We start from the raw sequence: 22,032 nt of genomic DNA, 5'->3' as shown, positions 1-22,032 counted from the left end.
CTAGACGATATTCTACCAGTAACTGAATGTGATTGTGAATTACCCATTTTCAAATTGACTGAGCAAGAATGGACAATCCACACAACTGAGCCCCCCCTTTCCTCAGATAATACATGATTGTCATGTTGTCTGTACAGACTGAAACCACTTTGTGGGAGAGTTGTGGCAGAAATGCTTGGAGCGCTAGAAAGACTGCTAACTCCAAATAGTTGATGTGATGAGTTTGTTGAATAGGATCCCACCTACCTTGCATTGTTAAGATATTGAGATAAGCCCCCAACCTATTTGTGATGCATCTGTAGTGAGAGTGACGTGAGGCACAGGGTCCTGAAAGGGCGGACCCTTGAAGAGGGTGATGGAATTCCACAATTGCAGAGAGCAGTGAGTCTGGCAGTCCAACAACACTAGATTCTGGAGATGAACCTATGACTGAGACCACTGATGATATAGACACTGCTGTAAGGGATGCAAGTGTAGTCTGGCATGAGGTATGATGGCAATGCATGAAGCCATCATTCCTAATAGCTGAATCACTACTCTTACTGTGTAAGTGTGGTTCTCCTGTAATTGAGACAGAAGAGTTTGACAGGCTTGAATGCGAGCTGGGGTTGGATATGCCAACCCTGAGTGAGTATTGAGAATTGCTCCCAGATAAGTCTGTATCTGTGAGGGTTGGAGATGGAATTTGAGAAAGTCGATTGGAAATCCCAGAGTGTGTAGAAGATTTACTGTGTACTGAGTATGATTCTGACATTGTTAGATGGCATTTGACTTGGTAAGCAAATCGTCCAAGTATGGGAAGACGTGAATATGTTGTCTTCTGAGGAATGCAGCAATTACTGATAGACATTTGTGAATACTCTGGGAGTGGTTGTTACCCCGAATGTTAAAACATTGAATAAGTAGTGTTTTCTCACAATGACAAATCTGAGGTATTTGCAATGTGCTGGATGTATGGGAATATGAAAGTAAGCATCCTTGAGATTTAAGGCTGGCATGAAATCATTGCTGTAGGAGGGAAATAACATCTTGCAGAGTGACCATATGGAAATGCTTTGAAAGGACGCATAGGTTGAGAGGTCTGAGATCCAGAACTGGTCTCAGTGATCCATCTTTCTTTGGTGTATAAATATGTTGGATAATTGATAGAACCCATTGATCTGTGGTTATTTTGGACCATTGGGGGTAGACATTTGCTAGCCTTCTACTTACTGGACAGGTGTGTGTTGGATGAATCTGTAAAAGAGTCACTGGCGAGAGCTTGAGGCAGAACCTCTAGAGGTGTATACTTTACCTCTGACTTTATTATTTGCGCCCCTGTAAAAGTGGGTTCCTTGTTTGGTCTGGGAGGTAGAAGGCTCAGTAACTGACATTTTGAAACCTCCCCTAAATTGTGGTCAACGAGAATTACCCCTACTCAGTGTAGTTAGTAGGGCCCCCATAGCTTTCGCTGTCTCTGAATCTTTTTTCAGCTTGTCAATGGTGGTATCAAACTCTGGGACAAACAAGTGTTCTTTATTGAAAAGCATGTTGGAACTGCCCACTGTGTTTCTGGCTTGAAGCCTGAGCACCTCAGCCAAGCATGCCTTCTTGTAAGAACACTGATGTTTACACAACGTGCTGCCGTATCCGCTGCATCAATGGCACATCTAATTGAATTATTTGAAATGGCTTGCCCTTTTGAGACTATCTCCTGACCCTTTTTTGATTTTCCTGTAGAAGGTACTGGGACAGTTCCTCCATCTCATCCCAGTAGGCCCCATCATACCTTTCCAGGAGTGCCTGAGAAATTTCAATTCTCCAATGATTAGCAGATGCCCCCCCCTTTTGCCTGCTGCATCCAGTTTTTTGCTCTCCTTACCAGAAGGAGGAGCATCTCCTGTAAACTGACTACTAGCCTGCTTTCGTGCTACACTCACTACTATAGAATCAGGAGGTAGTTGTGATTTTATAAATATTGGAGCTGAAGGTGCTGCTTTGTTCTTTTTTTCATGCCTTGGAGTAATAACCCTTGCCCTAACAGGTTCTTTGAAAATCTCTGTGGCATGTCTAAGTATACCTGGCACCATTGGTAGGAACTGACTCTTTATGAGTGTTGGTTAGTGTATCAAAGAGAAAATGCCCTTCGATAGGGTTGGTGTGCATATGTACATTTTAGTATGCAGTGCTCTCGCAATAACCTGATTGTATGCTGTAGCATTTTCAGGGGGTGAAGGCCTTGCTTGATACACATCTGGGTCATTAGGAATTATGGGATCTGGGCCATATAAATCCCATGGATCTACATCCTGTGGGACATCACCTAAATCATCTCTATGAGGTGATGATGATCCCTGTGGAGAAAACTGTGGTTGTTTGAAAGGTGTAGGGGATTGTGGTGGTGAAGGAGTAGGAGGAAGTACAGGAAATAGGGGGTTGAGGTGGAGAAGGCGGAGGTTGATCTGGGGCCTTGTCTTTATCCTTGGAGACTTTTTAGGAGGAGGAGCAGTGTCCAATGGTTCTTGAAAGGTAAGTCTCCTTTTGATTAGAACAGGGGGAGATGCAATGATTTTCCCCGTTCCCTTCTGTATATGGATCTGGCACTGACGAGGGTCCATTACTTATAAACTTGGCTCTGCTGTTGAAGTCCCTTCTGATTAAATAGGGGCATCTTTGGAAGCCATTGTCCTTGGGTCCGAGGTTTTCGGAACCAAAGCTTTTTGTCAAACCGAAGGTGTCGGCTCCAAAGCTGATGGTGAAGGCTTCTTTTCTGGAGCTGGAGTGCTCGATCCAAAAGCTCAACTCGATCCTGAGATTGGGTGGGATGATGTTGAGTTCTCTGGTGGGTGCCGAAGACATCTTGGTCTTGACAATTTTCAGTGACTAGTCAGAGGGCGGGGCATCTAATTGTAATTTTCGGATACGACCATGGCCAGAAGGCAATAGTGGACCCATGACAAGCTTAGAAGTCTTTTTGAAAGTGTTTTTGTGTGAAGATGGGGTTAATGTACTCACGTACTGCGCTGCTGGGATCGACTGGCTCTTGATGTCAAAATAGAAGTCCGAACCAGAGTCTCGGATCAAGAGGGCTGCCTGATGTCTAATTTCCTCTTGTGCTTGTTCCTCTCCGAAGATGTCTGGAGTGTCTTCCGGTGTCTTTGATGCCATCTCTAACTGACGCGCTCTTCGGTCCCGGAGAGTCTTTCTAGATCAAAAAGACCTACAAGCATCGCAATTTTCCTCTTTATGTTCCGGGGGCAAGCGCAAGTTACACCCCAAGCGTTGATCTGTGTGTGGGAACTTGAAGTGGCATGGAGGACGGAACCTAAACGGAGTTAGTTACATTAGCCCTGCATATGTCAACAGCACTAGACTGAGTAGGCCCCAGAAGGGCATAGACGCCTCTAAGGGCGTTGAACCGACCCAGATGCTGAAAATCACATTGATTAGTTTAAGTTTGGACACAAGCAATAGAGATACACTACCGTCGCTGAAAGAAAGACGGAAAAGAAAGTTTGAAAGAGACCGAACCGAGATACTCTGGAGAGAAAATACGTCCAAACCCAACGGTGGACAGAAAACAATCTAACAAAGGACCCGATGCCCATGTGCACTATCTCCGAGAGGAGTACCTCGATCTCGTGACACAAAAATATTCTTCAAACAAAAATAACTTGCAACACTCTGAGCCCAACACTTGAGGACTGACTTATGCAAAGCATGCGTACCCAGAGCCACACATGCCATCTAATAAGTTACATTGCTGTGCCAATGGTACTTCAGCATGTTGTCTTCATAAATTTATAGACTTGCATAATTTACCCATCCTCAGGCTGGGGTCACCCATACATTTTGTAACTAGGAGTAAATGGTATGAACATGCCTGTTTTGCAAAACTGTAGTGTCTAGTCGGTAGCACATTCACCACACTCTACAACATCCAAACATCAGCCAATGAGCTTAATGTGCTCTGATCTGGAATCTACTTCCCGTTCAGGCCAACACAGCAAAAATGTAATCGAATAAGTATGAGGGTGCAAGTGACAAGCATCCGAAACAAAGGGAAAGGGTGGGGCGCCTATGAAACCAAAGGATTATATCAATGCTACAGAAATTTAGTTAGAGGTATTTTTCTCTTCATGATTGTGATTTATATAGACATGCATTCTTGCAGCAAGTAGGTGTTTCATTATATAAACACCATACAATCAGAAACCTGGGAAAAGAAGTTCACCTTAATAAAATGGTCGAAAACCATCAATTCTACCACTGCATTTTAAATATTCAAACTTCTGTTAAGGCATTAATGTTTGATGCTTGTCCAAATGATGGCTCTGCAACGTAGACAATCTCCTACACAAGACTCCCTGCAAAGTGTGTTGTCACCATCATGCTGAGAAGTCGACTGACTTTAATTTGGCATAAAGTAATACAAGTAGAGATTCCTCACACAATAACTTACTTCAAAAGTGAGCGTCCTCTAGCGAAAGGACATAAAATGCTGACCGGAAAGACAGCGGTAAGTTGTTTCACTCAAGTAGAACTCAAAGCAGTATTGAACACCTAAAGAACTAAATGTGAGTTCTGCTGGTATGGTAGGGTTACGAAAAAAGAGTAAAATCACAGATCTGTTTAAGTGACAGTCCCAAGAAAACTGAAGTGCAAAGCTGGCAATTGTGTACAATGTGATGTATGTTTTAGTAAATCAAAAAGGGTTCTTTGACTAGGAGGAATTACATTTTTCCTAATTAAGTAAAAGTGTCTATCAATGTGATTTTCCAGGAAAAACATGTATTGTCTGCCTTATGAAAGTTGTAAAATGCAGACACAAGGGCAGGGCAAGAAATTATTGAGCTTCAAGTGAGTCAGAGGTACTTGCACTGAAAGAAATGTTCTGTGGAGCCACTTAATGAAATTGTCATGACATGCTAGAAGAACAGCAAAGCTGAAATGTGTGTATGTCAAAACCTTGATATTATTGATTGATGTATTCCTAGAGAATCATAGCTAGGTTCTGACTTTGCCCTCTGTAACAAATACAAAAGTAGCTGCAAAGTTAGAATATACTGGATGTTGACCCAGGTGAGCACACCAGTGACCAATGGAGCGTTGGGGTATTTGTAAGTGGAAGAGCCCTGGAAATTGTGAAGGTATGTCCAAATGATCAAATGTCTAAATTCTAAATGCCCAAGACATTTCTGGTTATGGTGCAGAACCCAACTGCTCTTTATGGATAGAAGACCTAGACTGATCCTCAGCATGTTTGGAGACCTGTGGGCAAAGTTGGTGAACTAAAACTGTTTCAAATGCCAGGCTATCATAATGAGGTTAAGTAGAAACTGTGAAGAGGTACAAACACATTCCAGTTCATCAAAAGGGTTTCTTCCCTTCAACACGGTTGCCAATGTATGGTAGTGAAGTACCAGCATCTCTTGTTCACATGGAAACAAACAGGACCAAGACATGGTCTCCCCCTTGGTGAAACACTCCTGCGAGACTGAGCCTAGTTCTCACTCATATAAACCATATTTAGATGTTCTGAGTGCGTCTGCCCATTCATTGTTGTTGCCTGTTAGGTTCTCATCTAAAAACCATTACCTTACTGGTGATTTGCCACTCATGCATACCTCTGTTTTTCTAAGATAGTACAAGAAACCTTGAGTCTCTCTGCTTGTTTATATAAAAGACTGATGTTTTATTGTCAGTTTGGATGGTGGATTCTTTATTTCAAGGCAGTAATGCTTCAAAGCACCAGAAAAATGATGCTCTGTTTTAGGACGACGTGATGTAGCAGCTTGTCTTCTGCTGACCAAAGGTCACTGGTGTATTGCTCCTGCCGATAAACCTACCAGCTCTTCATGTATGCAATGGTAGTTAGGACAAATTTAGGTAAAGGTCCTCTGTCAAGCAGCCTCAGGGACATACTGGTACAATATTCCCACCAAAGCTACGCCTTCAGAAACTGTGGCTTGAAGATCACTGTGTTGAACCATTCATCTGGCACCAATGTTTATCCAGCAGCTGCTGAACTGGTCTCACGAGAAGTTGTCAATGCGGTATCAGCAGGATACTGGGTGACAGTCCTAGCAGAAATCAGTACATGCTTGCTGCATATAACATCAAGTACACTTTCAATACTTGGTCTTGGAAGAGAAAGGCTCTAAGCTGTAAACTGCCTAGGCTTGCTCACAGGAACTGATTTGGAGTTTGAGGTGGCAGCAGGGGGTGCTTGCTACATTTAAGGAAAATGCCAAAATTAAAAAAAAAGTGTATGAGTACCTCTGCCTTAGGTGTCTTTGTTTGCTTGACAGAGAGAACACTCAGTTGAAAAACAAAAAACCTAATTACCCGTCTATTGAGGAACAGTGCCAATGGCCTGAGGAATTTAGTGAATATACTGTGAGCTGGTCTGAGTCTGAAAGGAAGGACCTCCAATTGGCAGCTTTGTCTGACAGATAAAAGGCACACATATATTTGCAATGTCCAAATAGATGGGATGTGGTAGGTCTAGTAAGGGCTTGGACGGTCTTGAAGGGTGACCATGTAAGAAGACTGCCTCTAATTATTTCTTGTCAAGTCCCCAGAGAAGCCTTCAAATACCCATTTTATTTAATATGAAAGAAGAAATGCAAGTAGAGGCCTTTGACTCTTGAGGACCTGTTTTACCACTATTTTCAGAAGTATAGTTAAAATATCCTTTTGCAGGTCTTTTAGGTGCTGATGATTCTTGGTGGTTTACAGGTAATTGGGAGGATCTGTTGACAATCTCAAAGGTCTGAGAATAGCATACAATGCCACAAATCCCTCTGTTTGAAGCTATGGACTGACCTGCAAAAAAAAAAAAAAAAAAGGGGGTGAGACTTTTGCCACATACCAACAAGTATGGTGGTAGCTATCCTTAGTAGAAAATTAGGCCTTTTTTGTTGTATACTGTGCTCTAAACTAGGCACCTCCTGATGGGCTGCCTGGTTTAAGGTGCCCTCTGCTGTGATCTCTATGTGTAGTACCTTTGTTGATAATATGGCAGTAAGATTATTGGGGCTGATGGAAGGAGTTACCTTTATGGAAAAATGAGGTGATTGCATGTAATCTGTTCAACTTTTTTTGGGAGACAACAAATTGTTTGTTGGAGACCAAAACACTTTAGGCTCTGTGATCATCAGTGATACTCGTCAATATGCATTTTAGGTGCTTAAGATGGTAAACTCAATGGAGAGCTGCCAGATGCAGTCTGGACATGCTCTATTGCCCAGTCCGACCATGGAAACGCCTTAATTGTAGTGACTGGATGATGTATTAACAGGATTACATCTATGATTATAACATCTTCATCCCAATTATTTTCAGGGAGAAAAATGGAAGTACTCACAAGACCGGGCTTACATCTCCCCACCCACCCACCAAAAATAAAGTAAGATAATGGGGAGCCTCTGCCAACAGGTCAAGGGAGCCACAGGCTAAAAAAAGGTTTGGACACCACTGGCCTAGGGCAAGTTGGTCTTCTGCAGCCAGTCATCGCGTAGGGGAAAGCTTGTACACCTGACCTCTGAATGTGAGCTGTGCCCACCGCCATCACTGTTGTGGACACCTAAGGGAGACTGGTGACACCAATGCAAACGGAAAATGCCGCTGGCCCACCATGAACCGCTAATAGCATTTGTGACCTGCATGGCTACAAAAAAAGTCCTTCTGCAGACTCCACTTATAAGTACATTCAGATTTGGTGGCAGATCCTTCTCACATTTGGCCCCTTTTCACTGGAACAAATGTCCTTTTTTATGTCCGTATCTGCTCTGATTTCATGAAATTTAAGAAGTTGTTGTAAATGTGGATGTTTTAAAATGCACTATGTGTTGAACAGCTAAGTGCAGAGATACTCCTTCAGGAGTGAGTTGTGTGTTATACCAAGTATACATAACATAACATAAATTACATAACTGGGCAGAGATTTGAAAATAAGTGCCCTGTATGTACATAGCCACCTTTGCGTCTCTAGGGACTAAGGCAGACACAAGACCCTGGACTAGCGTTAGCATCTTGAATTTGTCCTTCCCTAGGAAGGCGGTAAGAAGGCAATGATCTCAAATAGGATGAAAGCATCCATTCTTTTTTGGCACAATGAAGTAGTGGGAGTTACACCCAGTTAGAACTTTGAAGGCTGGAACCCTCTCTATAGCCCCTTTGGCCAAATGGGCCTTAACTTCATGCCATAAGACAGACAAGTAGTCCTACATTAACGGCCCTGAAAGGTTAGAAAGGAAGGGGGGCAAAGCCCCAACGGACACTTTGGAGGACTTACTTGTCTTTTATGATGGCCTGCCACTCCTGGATGAAATATTGTATCCTGCCCCCAACAAGGTGGCTGTGTGCCCGTAAGAACACACTGAAGCGGTTATGCAACAGCAGTTGCTGGTGGAGTGGGCAACTGAGTTGCACTTTTTCCCTGCTGTATTTGTTGTCTCCGAGAACCATGGCCTCTGCTACAAAAGGGCTTAAAGACCTGCTGGACTAGAGGAGCAGTCTGGTGTTGGCAGAATGGGAAGCCTCTACCACATCCACATAGAGGACAAGATTGCGGATTAAATTACCTTGTGGGAGCAGAAAGACCCAAGGGACATGCTGTGGCTCTGCCCTCCTTGAAATGTTCCTAGGCAGAGTCCGTTTTGTGACCAAAAAGGCGAGAGCCATAAAACTGCATGTCCTTTAATGTTGCCTGGACAGCTCCAGATAACCCTATAAACTTCATCCAGGTGTGGCACCTAAAAGTCACACTGGTATCCCTGGCACATTCCCACAATCAGTCATGTGCAGGTCAGATCTAATTACAAATTTTGCTCATCACAACCATTCTGAATAGTCTTGGTAAGAAACTCCCCAAAGGACGCCCAGAACAGCTGATAAAATTTGTGGCACTGTGTCCCAAAGGGCATGGGAGTTAAGGAGGAAGCTAGCAATAATTGACCTCAAAGCAAGACTTGTGGAAGAGAAAATCTGCTGGTCAAACATCTCAATTTGGTTTGAATCACAGTCAGGTGGACTTGTAGGAAAGACACTGGGGTTGACTCAGCTGGTGGATGCCTATGCCAGACTCTCTAGCGTCAGGTGTTTTGTCAGAAAGGTAGAATCATCAAAAGCAGGGTAATGGTAACAAGCAACTTTTTTATTAACGGGTGGCCCTGAATAGGGTTTTGCCCAGGAGCCTAGAAGAGCTGAATGGCAATAATGGCTCTGTAGGAGCCTGATCAGTGTACATGGCTTCCGTCAGAACATTTGTTTTTATTTCCATAGTTGGTAACATTAAATTCAAAGAGTGAATGAGGAGCTTTCCTCTGTGGCAGATTCTAGAGAGGCAGGTGAATTTCCATGCACACCAGCATCCTGAAGCTCTTCATACCATTTTGTCATATTGGGGAACTTAATTATCTCATCATCATAGCTGTCATTGTCTGATTCTGTGCCACAATAAATTGTCTAAGGTCTGACCCTTCCATGTGGTAAGGGATCAGTGTCAGAAGGACTGCCAAGTGGCTGTGCATGACTTTGGTCAGTGTGGATTCATCTGAGAGTTGCATAGCACTATGGGCTGTACATCCTCCTCTGGTGTCAGCACTGGTGTCGATGAAAGCAGAACTGGCATAGCGGATAGCAACAAGGTGCAGAAACTACGGTTAGAAGTACTCTGAATCTGTGGTTAGAAGAAATAAAAAAAATAAAAAATACAATCAGTGCACAGGGGTGGCGTCTATTTATGGCTCCTTGTCCTCATGTTCAGAGGCGGAATAGAGTGACACTACCTGTCAACATACAAAAGCTATTACAGGAGTTTCCTAGTCCAGGCTTGTGTATGGGAAGATTCACAAGGTGCGGTTAGAGGTATCCAATAGATACGGATTTCCCTGCTGCTATAATAGCCATGCAAATATAACTCGGATCAAATGCAATTCTTGTGACCTCACCCTTGACTTACCAGATGCAATTACAAAAATCAAAATATCTTGCAGATGAGATTACATATCACATTACTATTAACAGTGGCAATAAGCTGACTATGAAAACAATGTTATTTTTTGTTGTTTATTATATTATGTTAAACTTTTAAAAGTTCTTACTTGGCCCAAGCAGGAGTTGGAATCATTTATGTATCTTATTATATAGAGTAATATATGAGGAGACAGACCAGGACTGCTGCCACACCAGATGAGATTATATATATTCTATAGTGTTTGGAGGCCCCCATGCTCCATTACCGTAACAGGCCAAAGATGGTGTTTGCCTCTGGCGAGAGGCATAGTAAGAGGGGAAAAGGAAGAGGCCACAACTACTGCCCTGCTGGAACACTTCACTATCCAGAGTCCCAGCATTTAGAGGCCCAGTCTATGACTACTGCACTAGACCAAATGAAGTCTGTTTTTCTGCAGGGCAAGACGAGGCCAGACCAAAGGCAGGACCAAGCGCAGCCCTATCTTGGGTTGGGCTGTGTATCATTTATTGTCTATTTAATTTTTTATTTCTTATACTTGTAAGGTTGCTGTTGATATAGGTAAGCCTGTATCCCCTTCTTCTCCTGTTAATGATATTCCTGAGAAAAAAGCCAAAAAACTTCAACCACAGGTTATTTTTTTGAGAAGGCACTGTGCAATAAAGAAGATAAACACAGTGAATCATATGCATTCAAGCTGTTCAGGATCAAGGACGATGAAACATTGTAGTCTTTAGCAATATGCATGCAATCACACACAGTTCCAATGAAGACGCAGCCGATGTTCATACAGTTGACCCAGCATTTGGCAAAAAATAAATTCTGTAACATCCACACCATCAAGCTTATAAGAATTAAAAATGTAATACTCAAATGACCAGTACTGAAGCTGGGACTAGTGAAGATATTCAGTTGGATGTGGGAGGTGTTATGGGAAAATTTGAGCTTCTATAATTATACAAGCAGAACAAATGAGGTACGGCTGACTGATATTTAACACTTTATTAATCTCAGTACTTCTCTACTTCACATAAGACTCAAGACAAGGCAGATCAAAGCCGTGGAGTGCTCTTTTGATGCACCAACCAATCACAGACAAGATATTCCTATTTCATCTTCATTCATCTACTTAGCCACACCCTTACTTACAACTAAATCACAAAATCTGGGTGCAGATTGTTGTGACCAACAAGTAACCTAATATCTATGGATGGCCCAGATTCAAATGGTACTCCAGTAATGTGTTTTCAAGCAGTCTAATACTGATGACTTACACCTACCCCATAACAATACTGTTTGTTATAGTGTACTGACGTTTTAGACCTATCCCTCAGCAATACTGTTTGTTATGGTATTAGTGGATGTTCCTCCTCAAAACTACTCTCGAAGACCGAATTTCCTACAACTGCAAAACAGGACTGTACTGTTTAAATTCTAACACAAGAGGGAAAAGTGTGGTCTTGATGACATCAAACCGGTAAGAGGGCTTGGCTAGGCAGGAAATTCAAATAAATCTGTCTCGTGACTGTGTTGTGAATCCTAGGAGGCAGAGACTCTGTGGTGTGTTACTCACCTACAGTAAAGGTGGACTTCAGCAGTGGCATAACAAAGGCCCTTGCAGCCCTCGAGGTGCAGGGTGCCAGAGCTCCAGGGTGGTCCCCTCAGCATGGTATCCTGGCCCAAGAGCTCCAGAGCGAGTCAGGAGGGGGTAGCCCTCCATATACTTTAAAGAGGGCCCCCCTCATGTTTCACTATGCCGTTGGACTTCAGCCAGGCTCTCATATACAAGCTGTTCCTTTATGATGTTTTACAGGACTCTGCTACTATATTTATCACCAATCACTACCTAGCCACTAACCTCTGATAACAACTCAATCTTGCTGGATCACTACATTTTTTGCCCTCTATCTAAATAAGTTTTACTCTTTGAATCACAGGAGGAGAACCGACTATTATAAACTTTGCCCTTTAGTGAACATTAGATTATTAACGGGCCTGTGGCTTTCATTTCTGTGCATTCTGCAGTTACTTGCATTAGCTTTATTTCATGGAACATTGCTGGTCAATAAGTAGGTCAGCTTCATCACCCAATATCAGATAATAATATTGCAAGAGGACTGAATGACGATAGCTGCACACCTAAAAACGGGTGTGTGTCTTACATGGTTTCCAGTTCACCATCTCCTGCAGAGAGAGTCAAAAGGAGGTTACTTTTATGGATCTCAGCCACCGTTAGTTATTTTGTGGTAAATAAATCTACAGAAAACCCTAGTATGCAAGTATTGAAGCTGAAGTTTATAACGGGAAGAGATTTTCCACGTATTCATTTTATACAGTGAGAATTTTATTTTATTGAAATGTTTCAATTTTTGTTAAATCTTTAGAGTTCTGGTCACATCTACGAAAAAGCCGAACAGGGGACTTCCTAACCTCATTCTAGCCAGTGGTTTCAATGACAAAATTGATGAGTCACTATGAGATATTATTAATATTAACTCAAAGGTTTTACATCCTGGACCCCGTCCTCCCACTTTTTCTTGAAAAAGTTATTCGAGCAAAATGTATATTTGTCTCCAACTGTATTTTAGGGTGAATTGCCAATTATAGGGTCATGCTAATCCTATTCAAGGATCATAATCCTGCTAAAATTGTTACTGAATTACAGTGTTCTGTCAAGCAAGCTACATAGTCCCTCACAATAAAACAGCTAAAGATGGAGGCAGCACACTACCCTGGGGTCTAACAGTTTCTGTTTTTATTTCACAACAGGTGACTACTACCTCTTTTCGTGACATGTGATGCCTGGTTGAGCCACTCAGAGCCTCCAGTAATATATATGTTTTTACTCTGATTACAGGCATCAGAATTAACATTCTTTAGAGTTACATTCTCAAAGGCATGCTGACTGTAAATCTGGTAAATGGTTTGACAGATCTGGTTTCCTAGTCACACAGAAGCTTTGAGGTCCGTTGAATCATATACTGCAGAATCAGCAGCAGGTTAGCTATAAAAAGCTGTTAGAGAATATAAGTTACCACTTTGGAATAAAGCATGGGAGTATTTAAATACTGACAGTGCTATTAAGGCTGTGGCTGCTTTCAGGAGGGTGAATGTCAAACTCCTATTGGGGGTGGCGGGGGAACGTACTGGACCTCAAATTGTTAAGGTTGGGGTCATTTGCCTCTGTTGATCTGGAGCCCGTCCGGCTATCGCTCTTTAAACTAAAGCAAGCAGCCTTACCCACATGTGACTGGCAGTTTAGCAAAAGCAAAGAGGGGAAGTGGAGGGCACATACATAGAACTCAAACAGTCAAACAAAAGATTCAACCACTTACTTTACAGCCTGGTGCTCATGTTAGTACAAAGAAAGTATGTTAACGTCATAGCAAAAATAAATGCTACACACATCAATGGTAGTTAAGTCAAATGACCCTGCAATCAAACCTAAGGGCTTAAGTCAAACGCCACACCATCTACAGAGGCCTATTCCAATTCTTAAGGTGACCCCCAATATTTCTTGTGTCTTAGGAGAGTTAAACGGTCATAGACAATGATTAGGCACAGATGCAAGTTCACTAAGTTATTGACATGTTAGATAACACTTGTGGTATTGTATTCAGTTTCTAAGCAAAATAATTCAAGCTGGCAAATATTAACTTCCAAATAGCAGGATTACCTTTCTGCAGTCGGAATAGCGTCACCCGGCCTTTCAACCCCAGTCCCAGAGCTACCTATTTGCAGCTTGGCATAGTATGGAACAGTGCGCTTTTGAGGTCGAACTATTAACATCTTCGTCTGCAGCGAGGGACCATGGATGGGGTCCTTACTTGAGCTACTGGAAACAAACAATCCGCAAGTCTGTTAGGCTGGTGCTCGTCTTCACCAATTCCAGGCCCAGGGAAAAGTTTCTCAACTACAGTGACAATGATCCTGGCAGAGGCACCACACAAAAGAAGACACAGTACAAGTTCCTTCGGGCTGGGCAGCAGGTCCTTCACTGTTCATGCTGCAGGAGTGCCAGATAGCCGGCTGTGGTTTGGACTTGTAGGAACTTGACTTACTTTGTCACATGAACCACAAACAAAGGCCAGTGACTCGTCACAACTTGGGTCAACAATGGTTGTGGTTCAGATGTTAGTCAGCTCTACTTGGTTCTCCACACGGCTGTGCTTCTCCCCCTGGAGAGTTCTCCTCCGGCAGGGGCAGGCATTCTTCTTCCCTTTCTGTGCAAGCAGGCAGGCTTCTGGGCACTAGGAAGACCCCACGGCTTCTCCAGTAATTTGTGCAGACTTTAGAAGATGCCTCCTCATAATGTGTGAGGCTTGCTGTCATGCAGACGTCAATCCTGGACTCACCACAGCTCTAAGAGTACTCTGAAGAGCATTCTCTTCCATGGTCAAGACAAACTCGGAACATTGACAAAGACCAGGATGGGTTGGGTCACGCTTTTATACTCATTTTTTAGACATGGAATCTTGAACCGGTTTGAGGTGGCTCACTTTTCAAATGTCATTTTCTAGATGCGAACCAGATGTAGCTTTTGTGCAAGGTGATAGGTGTAACACCAGGTAATGATGACCCTGAATCCAAACAGGAGTATACCAAAACATGGGCACCATGAAGTGTGCAAACCCTTCATCTGGCAGTGATCAGCCTTATTAAAGTAGTAGTCAGGGCAATACAATAGGGAAGATCATGCTTATAAATGTATTCACCCTTAGCAGAATAAGGCGACTCACCCCCATCCACCAAATGGAAGTGCTCATGAATCTCCTCCTTTTAGAGAAGTGGCAGATGAAGCAAAACCATTTCTCCCGACAGGATCATTATTTTTTGTCAGAGGGAACAGTCAATAACAAATAAAAGCATGTCTCGTTCAGCAACTGCTACAATTACTAAATCTACCTGACGATCTGACCCCAAGATAAACGATTATGCTCAGGAGGATTATATTTTTTTCATAAGGTGCAATGTAGTTGTCTTAACTGAAGCCAGAGTCAGGAATAGTTCCACTAACAGATGAATTAGTCCTGGGAGAAAAGGGAATACTGGTTCTTTTTTGAGGTTCCATCTGATATCTTAGATTCAGGACTATCACACTAAGGTTTAGTTCAGCTGCTCCTTGAGGAAGGACATCAAAGAAAGTCTGCCCTTACATCTATAGCAGCACTGTAGTGCCATGATCTCGTGGGTTCCTACAAAGTAGCGTACGCATCTTTTTATATTTCAATAATTTATAGTGAAATGAAACACATACATTATGCACTAGAAAAAACAGCCCTTTCAATAATTGACTCTCTCTTCTCTCCCCTAAGAGCGGTATAGTTGTGAAGGACTGCTTTCTAGTGAGTGAGTTCCAAAGCCTCTATTAGTCAATGATTGATGATGATTTTGTTTGTTTCATTCTAATCTTCTTGTATTGTGCATACTCTTCCTGATTCTTGGACGACCATCAGATGAGAAATTTTAAGGCTCATAAATGTCATAGCCCTACTGAAAGTCTGCACCGTACTCATGTTCATAAGCAGCCTACTTGTACTCTAGAAAGTAGCAGACATCAAACTGCATAGGATTAAATGTATTATTAGAGGCTTGTTCTTGGTCACCAATTTCAGCCTCTACCTCAGACTCACAGACATGGAGACGGGAATTGAGTAGAAACCTTCAAAGGTGAATGCGATCAGGCTGGTTGTATTCCCTGAAGGTGACAAAGGCAATTCTGGCATCGAAGATGAGGTCATAGATGATACAATCGCTGCTGATGGTATGGTCATCATGATCATCAACATGGATGCCAGTGGAATTGCTGTCGTTGACGAGGGTCTGGTAAACAGATTTGTTGAGGTCAGTCAACAAATTGTCTTCATCTAAGGACTCTTCTTGGAAATCAATGAGACACTGCCTAAAGTCTTTGCCAGTGAGGTGGTAGTCGACAGGGAGCCCACTGAAAAGGGTCGCTTTTTCATGATAGACAGAAGGGTCTTCAATGATGAAGATTTAGGCAGAACTACTGACATGGTATCGGTGGAGATACTTAGTCATACCATTTTCAGTGGAGGTTGCTAATCACCTTTTCTTGACGTCCTCTCTGACGAGGGCTTGATCATGTCCTAGGAGAATGTGGGTGCAGGTGCTTCTGCGAATCATTACCACTGAGGAAGTACACATGCTTACACTTTCTGAAAGTACTTGGAGGAGAACTTTTCACAAAATCGTCCCCAGATGAGGGGGTATCCTCTTTGAAAGGGGAAATTATGAGGTTGCTTCTCCAGAAAGAGAGCCAACCTCTTTAATCTGTTAAGTACTTTGGCAGGAAACATCTTGCAGATGTCACAGCATGATTCCTTGTGAGAAGGCTAAAGACACCAAATACATTGATTGAGTGGATGGTGTGTGTATGCATCTCTAGTCTGCAGTCTCAGCAGGGCTTGGGGAGATCCATTCTCCTTTCCCTATGCCATAGTAAAAGCTGGGAGTGATTCCCTGGGCCAGAAGATGAAAACTCTGAACAAACGACTAAAAACAACTCACAGTTTGTAGAATGCACTTATATAAAACCTTGCATAATTTAAGTTTTTTATTCATCTGGAGATTGACTAATGGAGGATTAAATCACCAGAACCCATGGATGTATCAAACACTACTTTGCAAAAGCGCTTTCCTGATAACACTAGGAATATGAATTCATTTTTTCCTTTAAGAACGTATGTATACTATATTTTTAGAGTCCCGTCAATGACAAACATATGTAGTATGTTCTTTTTCCCCATCACAAATGATGATCTCACCTTTGCCTGCCTTCTGTAAATCTTTCTCTAAGGAACATGTAGTGCAACAATGTTGGGGGCAACGGAAACCTCTGCCTTCGATAACAGTTGTTGAGAACTTGCGAACACAGACTTCATGGTAGTATCTGCCACAGGAACCCACGGAGCATCGCTTCACATCTACATCCGGAATGTGGCAAGAGAAGCAGGTATGCTGACCTTAAAAAACAAAGAAAGAACAGCTTTTAGGTCAGCAACACATTCGATTTAGATAAACCATTGAACAATTGTGGGTGTTCCTCCTTCTAGTTGGAGAATATTTGTTATCTATGATGAAAGCCTTGACTAAAAGTGGGTTAGGTACAAATTAGTTTGCAGGGTATCACCAAAGCTCCATTTCCTGGAGGTAAGTCTGCAAGCATGCACAGAGAGATGAAAATGTACTTTTAATAATATTATGCAGGGACGTCTCAAAATAGAAAGGAAGTTAAACTTATGTGTTGTACAATTTAAGGAAACAGTCTTTGCACAGTAATGGACAGTTTTTTACATTTCTACAATGCTGCACAAAGCTGCATGCCTCATTAACCTGCTTGCTTTACTGGACTAGTGGAAGCTTTTCGTTACCAAATCTACACTAAGGGCACCTTTAGAACAGGTCCTACAGAAAGTGATCTCTTCTTTCCAGCTTATACTTTGAAACCATTTGTGCTACACGCAAGCCTTCAATATAGAAAAATAGAAACAATTCACAGATACTCTACTGAGTAACAACAATGGAGATAGAAAAACTTCAGCTGGAACTGGAGAAGGAGGACAGTGCATTACCAAAAAGCACCAGAATAATTAGAGAGGAGTTCCGAAAAGTCAGCAACTTGTAACCCTAGGTCACCATGATGAGAAATGTAACCAAACTTGTGAACAATGAATACCCCTCTGTGTCTTATCCCAGAATAATTTACTGGAAAAATCATACATGTTTAAAAGAACTAAGTACTTACCCAAAAGCACATTGTAATTGGCTCATTTTCTTTTTAAATCTAATTATTAAACCAAGCAGCCTCTTACAATTTTTAACACTTGCTTTAAAATAGAGGATAATTATGTAAAATGGGCAGGCACACAAACAGCCTTACCCAGAGGAAAAAACTTCACTGTGCTTTAATGATCCCAGGCAAAGTAAATAATTCCAGAAGATACAGCTATATCACTTGACCAGCAGCTAATTTTGAAGCTCAGATACGGCAACCCAAGTTTCAGATGATCAAACATTCAATTCTGTGATTTGTAATTAGTGACTTTTACCAAATCGCAAAGAAGGGGACAGGAGATGCAGGAGAAGTTACTTAACTTCTGAAATTCTCTTTCTGGTGTATACTCTATCAAACCTTTAGATTATTCGAAGGCACCAGACTGGATCTAGCAATCTTAAAGCAATAAGCTCCTGCACACCGACAGAAGGTGCTGCCGGAGTCTGTGACAGCCTTGCACAACCCCACAAGTGATGGAGAAGAGTTGCATATAGGTGCCACTCGTGAGTGTTGATGTCAGCTCTTTTCTGCTGTTGTTCTTCTAAGACCCTCAGACACTGATCAACTCAACAACTTACTGATAAATACCAGGTGATAATGTGCTGAAAGCTAACTTGATACCCTTTATGTGCAGGTGTCCACTCCATAGAAGGGAGAGGCAGGAAGGCGGTGAGGAATCTGCAGTTGGATAGAGTATCCACCAGAAAGAACCTTACCTAAAGTAAAAAAACTTGTTATTCTGATGGATATTTCTAACCAAAGCTTTCTTGACTTTAGAATAGACTCCCAAACACTACTTCCCAAAAGGTGGAAAGCCTGAGCAGTGACTAAAGCCTGAACGCCCTGCAGGATTGAGTGGGCAAAAGGACATTCTCTACAAATCTGGCTGTCGAGGTAATAGCACTTGGTGGATGTGTGCACTGATGCCTATGAAGCAGCTGACAAATGACAAAGATAGGGAGTACCCTTGCAAATGCCACTGTAGCAGCCTTTGCTCTGATGAAACTGCCCGTAGGCCTTTAGGAGTCTTCTTGGCTAGAGTGTAGCAAATCTTTATGTAATTAACGATCTACTTTAATAGTTTAGGATGGCATACTGAAAACACTCTGACCCCACTCTGAACCGCAGGTCATGTCTGTGGGACTACAGAACGCCTCCTTGAAAATATGCATCCTGCAAGTTCAAGGGTGTCATCCAGTAGTCCGAGTCCAAAGCAAAGAGAATCTGAGCCAAAGAGAGTATTTTCAATTTGTCCTTCTGTAAGGATGGGATTTAGAGGCAACAGATCCAGAATGGCTGAGAGTCCTCTTTCCTTCCTGGGCATTCAAAAGTAGCACTTTTTCAATGGCTCCCTTGGCCAGTAGTAGTAGTAAAATCAGAGCAACGTGGTGGCTGGGGTAGGCGGTTGCAGAGGACTGATGAACTTGTAGGTGTGTGCAACTTTGTTTACCACCACATCCTTTGGCGCCACACAATCGCTGAGGCAGTCGCTGTAGTAACTGCAAAGACCGCTAATGATCATATGCCAGGTCCTGTAGATAGTCCCTATATTTCCTGCAAAGCTGCTGAAATTAGGAGGCTGTCAAAACCAACCGTAGAGTTATAGGATAGCTGTCTTTCATCTCCCTAGCGCTGTCAGCCTTCTACCCAAAAAGTTTAAAGCTGTTGAAGTACATGTACATTAGGGATGTTTGGACATCCTCTGGAAATCCAGAGGCACAGAGGCATGGTGTCTGAGCACCACACTAATGCCTTTGACGCAATCACATTGTTTATGGTGCCAAGGCCAGCCCATAAAACATATTTCATTGCATGCTGCTTCCTCCTAGATTGTATTAGCAAAGGTTATTTTGCGTTCCTGACAAGACTACATTGGCTAGGTCCTACAATGCATAAGTGCAGCAGCCTAAAAGACAGACTGAATTAAAAGATCCTTAGGCCAGCATAGCTGAAGAGAGTAATTCTTTCCAAATGAAACAATGCGCATAGATTTCCTATCTGGTGGTGCAGAAAGAAAGCATTTGGGCTAACTTGACGTATAGGCATTTGCAACAGGAGGCTTTCCAGTGTTGGGTACTGGGTGAGGAGTCCTGGATCACTAGGAGCCAGCCAAATGTTGACTGAATATGACTTTGCCCATGTCGCTTTTAAGGTATCTGTCAGAGCCTCCGGATTGAAGAATCTCAGCAGGCTTTACTTCATCTCCACAGTGAGCATTTGTAGGTCAAGGACCTCTGCTATGCTGCAATCCACCACTGCAAAATAAGCTATTTTCAGTTTTTTGAGAGGTAACCAAACCACTAGCATTCTGTAGGTTAAAGAAGAATCCTGCATCTTTGTAATAAAGGGGCAGTAATCTGTCCACCTCGTCAAGAAGGTTTTGGAGCTCCTGGACTGCTTCTGAATCAGATCCAAACAGGTACTGACATTGTGGGAGAGGCTGGGGATCATATTCAAGCCTTGTTGGTTGGGCAATAAGGAACTCACGAAGCAACACAGATGTGGCATTGGCATGGGATCAGCTCTGGGTTGAAGTCTCCATAGGCATCTTTAGAATAGATGAATAGATGAACAAGTTACTTACCTTTGGTAACACCTTATCTGATAGAGAATATCTAGCTGAAGATTCCTTACCTTAGAATCTTCCCCAGGTGTCAGACTGGATCTGCAAAATTTCAAGTGGCATCATTCAACTCCACATCGGCCATTCTGGAAATATGTGTGCCGTGCTTATCTAGGCACCACCCCAGGGGGCTGATGTCCGTTTCTTCAAATGACTTGCTACACCAGGAGCGCATAGCCACAAGGAACACTGACAACTTGTGTGAATTTCACAGACCCTTAGAAAGGTGACACTATGAACAGTTTGCAGAGCGGGGAGGATGGGAGGGTCGGTAAGGAATCTGCAGTTAGATAGAGTCTTTGCTAGATAAGGCTTTTCCAAATGTAAGTAACCTGTTCATCTGACTGAGACATCTAGCTGCAGATTTCTTACCTTGAAAGAGACATCCAAGCAATACATCCCCAGAGGTGGGTCTACGAAACAGTTCCGGACCAAAAATTCCCACAGGACTGAATGGACAGAGTGCCCATCACAACAGATCTGACTTTCCAGGCAGCAGTGCTTGGTAAATATATGCATAGATGCCCACGTAAATGCCTAATCGATGTTCAGGACAGGGACTTTGCAAGTTAATACAGTGGTCAGTCTTAGCTCTGGTGGAATGAGCACGCAAGCCCTCAGGGGTTGCTTCGTGGCCAATAAGCAGCAGATTTTTATGCAAAGCATTAACCATTGTCAGATGGTCCGTTTCTGCACAGCTTTTCCCTTCTTAGCTCCAACATACGCTACGAAGAGTGAATCTCTCTACTATGATTAATGTAGAACAATGCTCTTATTGGGTCCAGACGATGGAGTCTCCTCTTCCTTAGAACAATGAGGAACAGCAAAGAAGGTAGGCAAGATGATATGCTGGTCTGCGTGAATGGGTGCCACAACCTTCAGAAGAAAGGAGGCACATGTTCGAAGAACCAGCTTGTCTGGGTATAAGGTGGTATAAAGAGAGTGCACACTGAGTTCCTGCAGTTTGCGGATCCTCCTGAACGATGTTACAGCCACAAGGAAGGCCGCCTTGATGGTTAGTAACCTGAGTGAACAATTGTGCAGCAGCTCAAAGGGGCTGCACATCCGAAATGTCAGAACCAGATGCAAGTCTCCGTGTTATAGCTCTTAGAAGAACTTAGTCACAAAAAGTGACTTAAACAAAGAAGGATGGTCCGACAACTGCAAAAATGGCTGATGAATAGCTCGACTATGCATCCGACCAGAGCCTTGCTGGGCCTTTGAGAAAACAAACAATGGAACTTGAGAAAGGTGCAGAAAGAGGCTAGATGCCCTCCACACCACAAATTTGTCCAAACAACAGGCATATACAGTCTTTGTGAAAGGACGCCTGGTTGTCAGAATAACATCACACACTTCGAGAGGAAGGTTGCAGGCACTGCTCAATCACCACGCATTAAGGGGGAGGGTGGGCAGGTTTGGGTGCAGAACCCTCCCCTGTTGCTGCGAAGGAAGATCCTCCTAAAGAGGCAGCCTGATCAGAGGACCAGTGCTCATGCTCAATAGCACAGGAAACCAGACTCTCCGTGACCAATCTGGAGCCACAAGAATAACTTGGTCCGGATTGCTCCAGATCTTGAGAACTCTGAGCAGGAGTAGTATTGGCGAAAAGGCATACCGGAGGCTGGAGCTCCACTTGAGACAAAAAGTGTC

At 42.9% G+C, this 22,032-nt stretch overlaps 1 protein-coding gene across 3 annotated transcripts in view; it reads right to left on the bottom strand.

Annotated features, from left to right (window-relative positions):
• NSD3 (nuclear receptor binding SET domain protein 3) overlaps positions 1–22,032 on the bottom strand; it is a 1,432,226-nt gene that overhangs the window by 645,957 nt on the left and 764,237 nt on the right. For all 3 annotated transcript variants that reach the window (XM_069214018.1, XM_069214019.1, XM_069214020.1), the window contains exon 13: positions 16,747–16,944. In XM_069214018.1, the coding sequence (XP_069070119.1) occupies positions 16,747–16,944 (198 nt within the window). The remainder of the gene's footprint in view (positions 1–16,746; positions 16,945–22,032) is intronic.

Source organism: Pleurodeles waltl, chromosome 11 (assembly GCF_031143425.1).
Source record: "Pleurodeles waltl isolate 20211129_DDA chromosome 11, aPleWal1.hap1.20221129, whole genome shotgun sequence".
Lineage (NCBI taxonomy): Eukaryota > Metazoa > Chordata > Amphibia > Caudata > Salamandridae > Pleurodeles > Pleurodeles waltl.
This window is presented reverse-complemented; position numbering and strand designations above follow the sequence as displayed.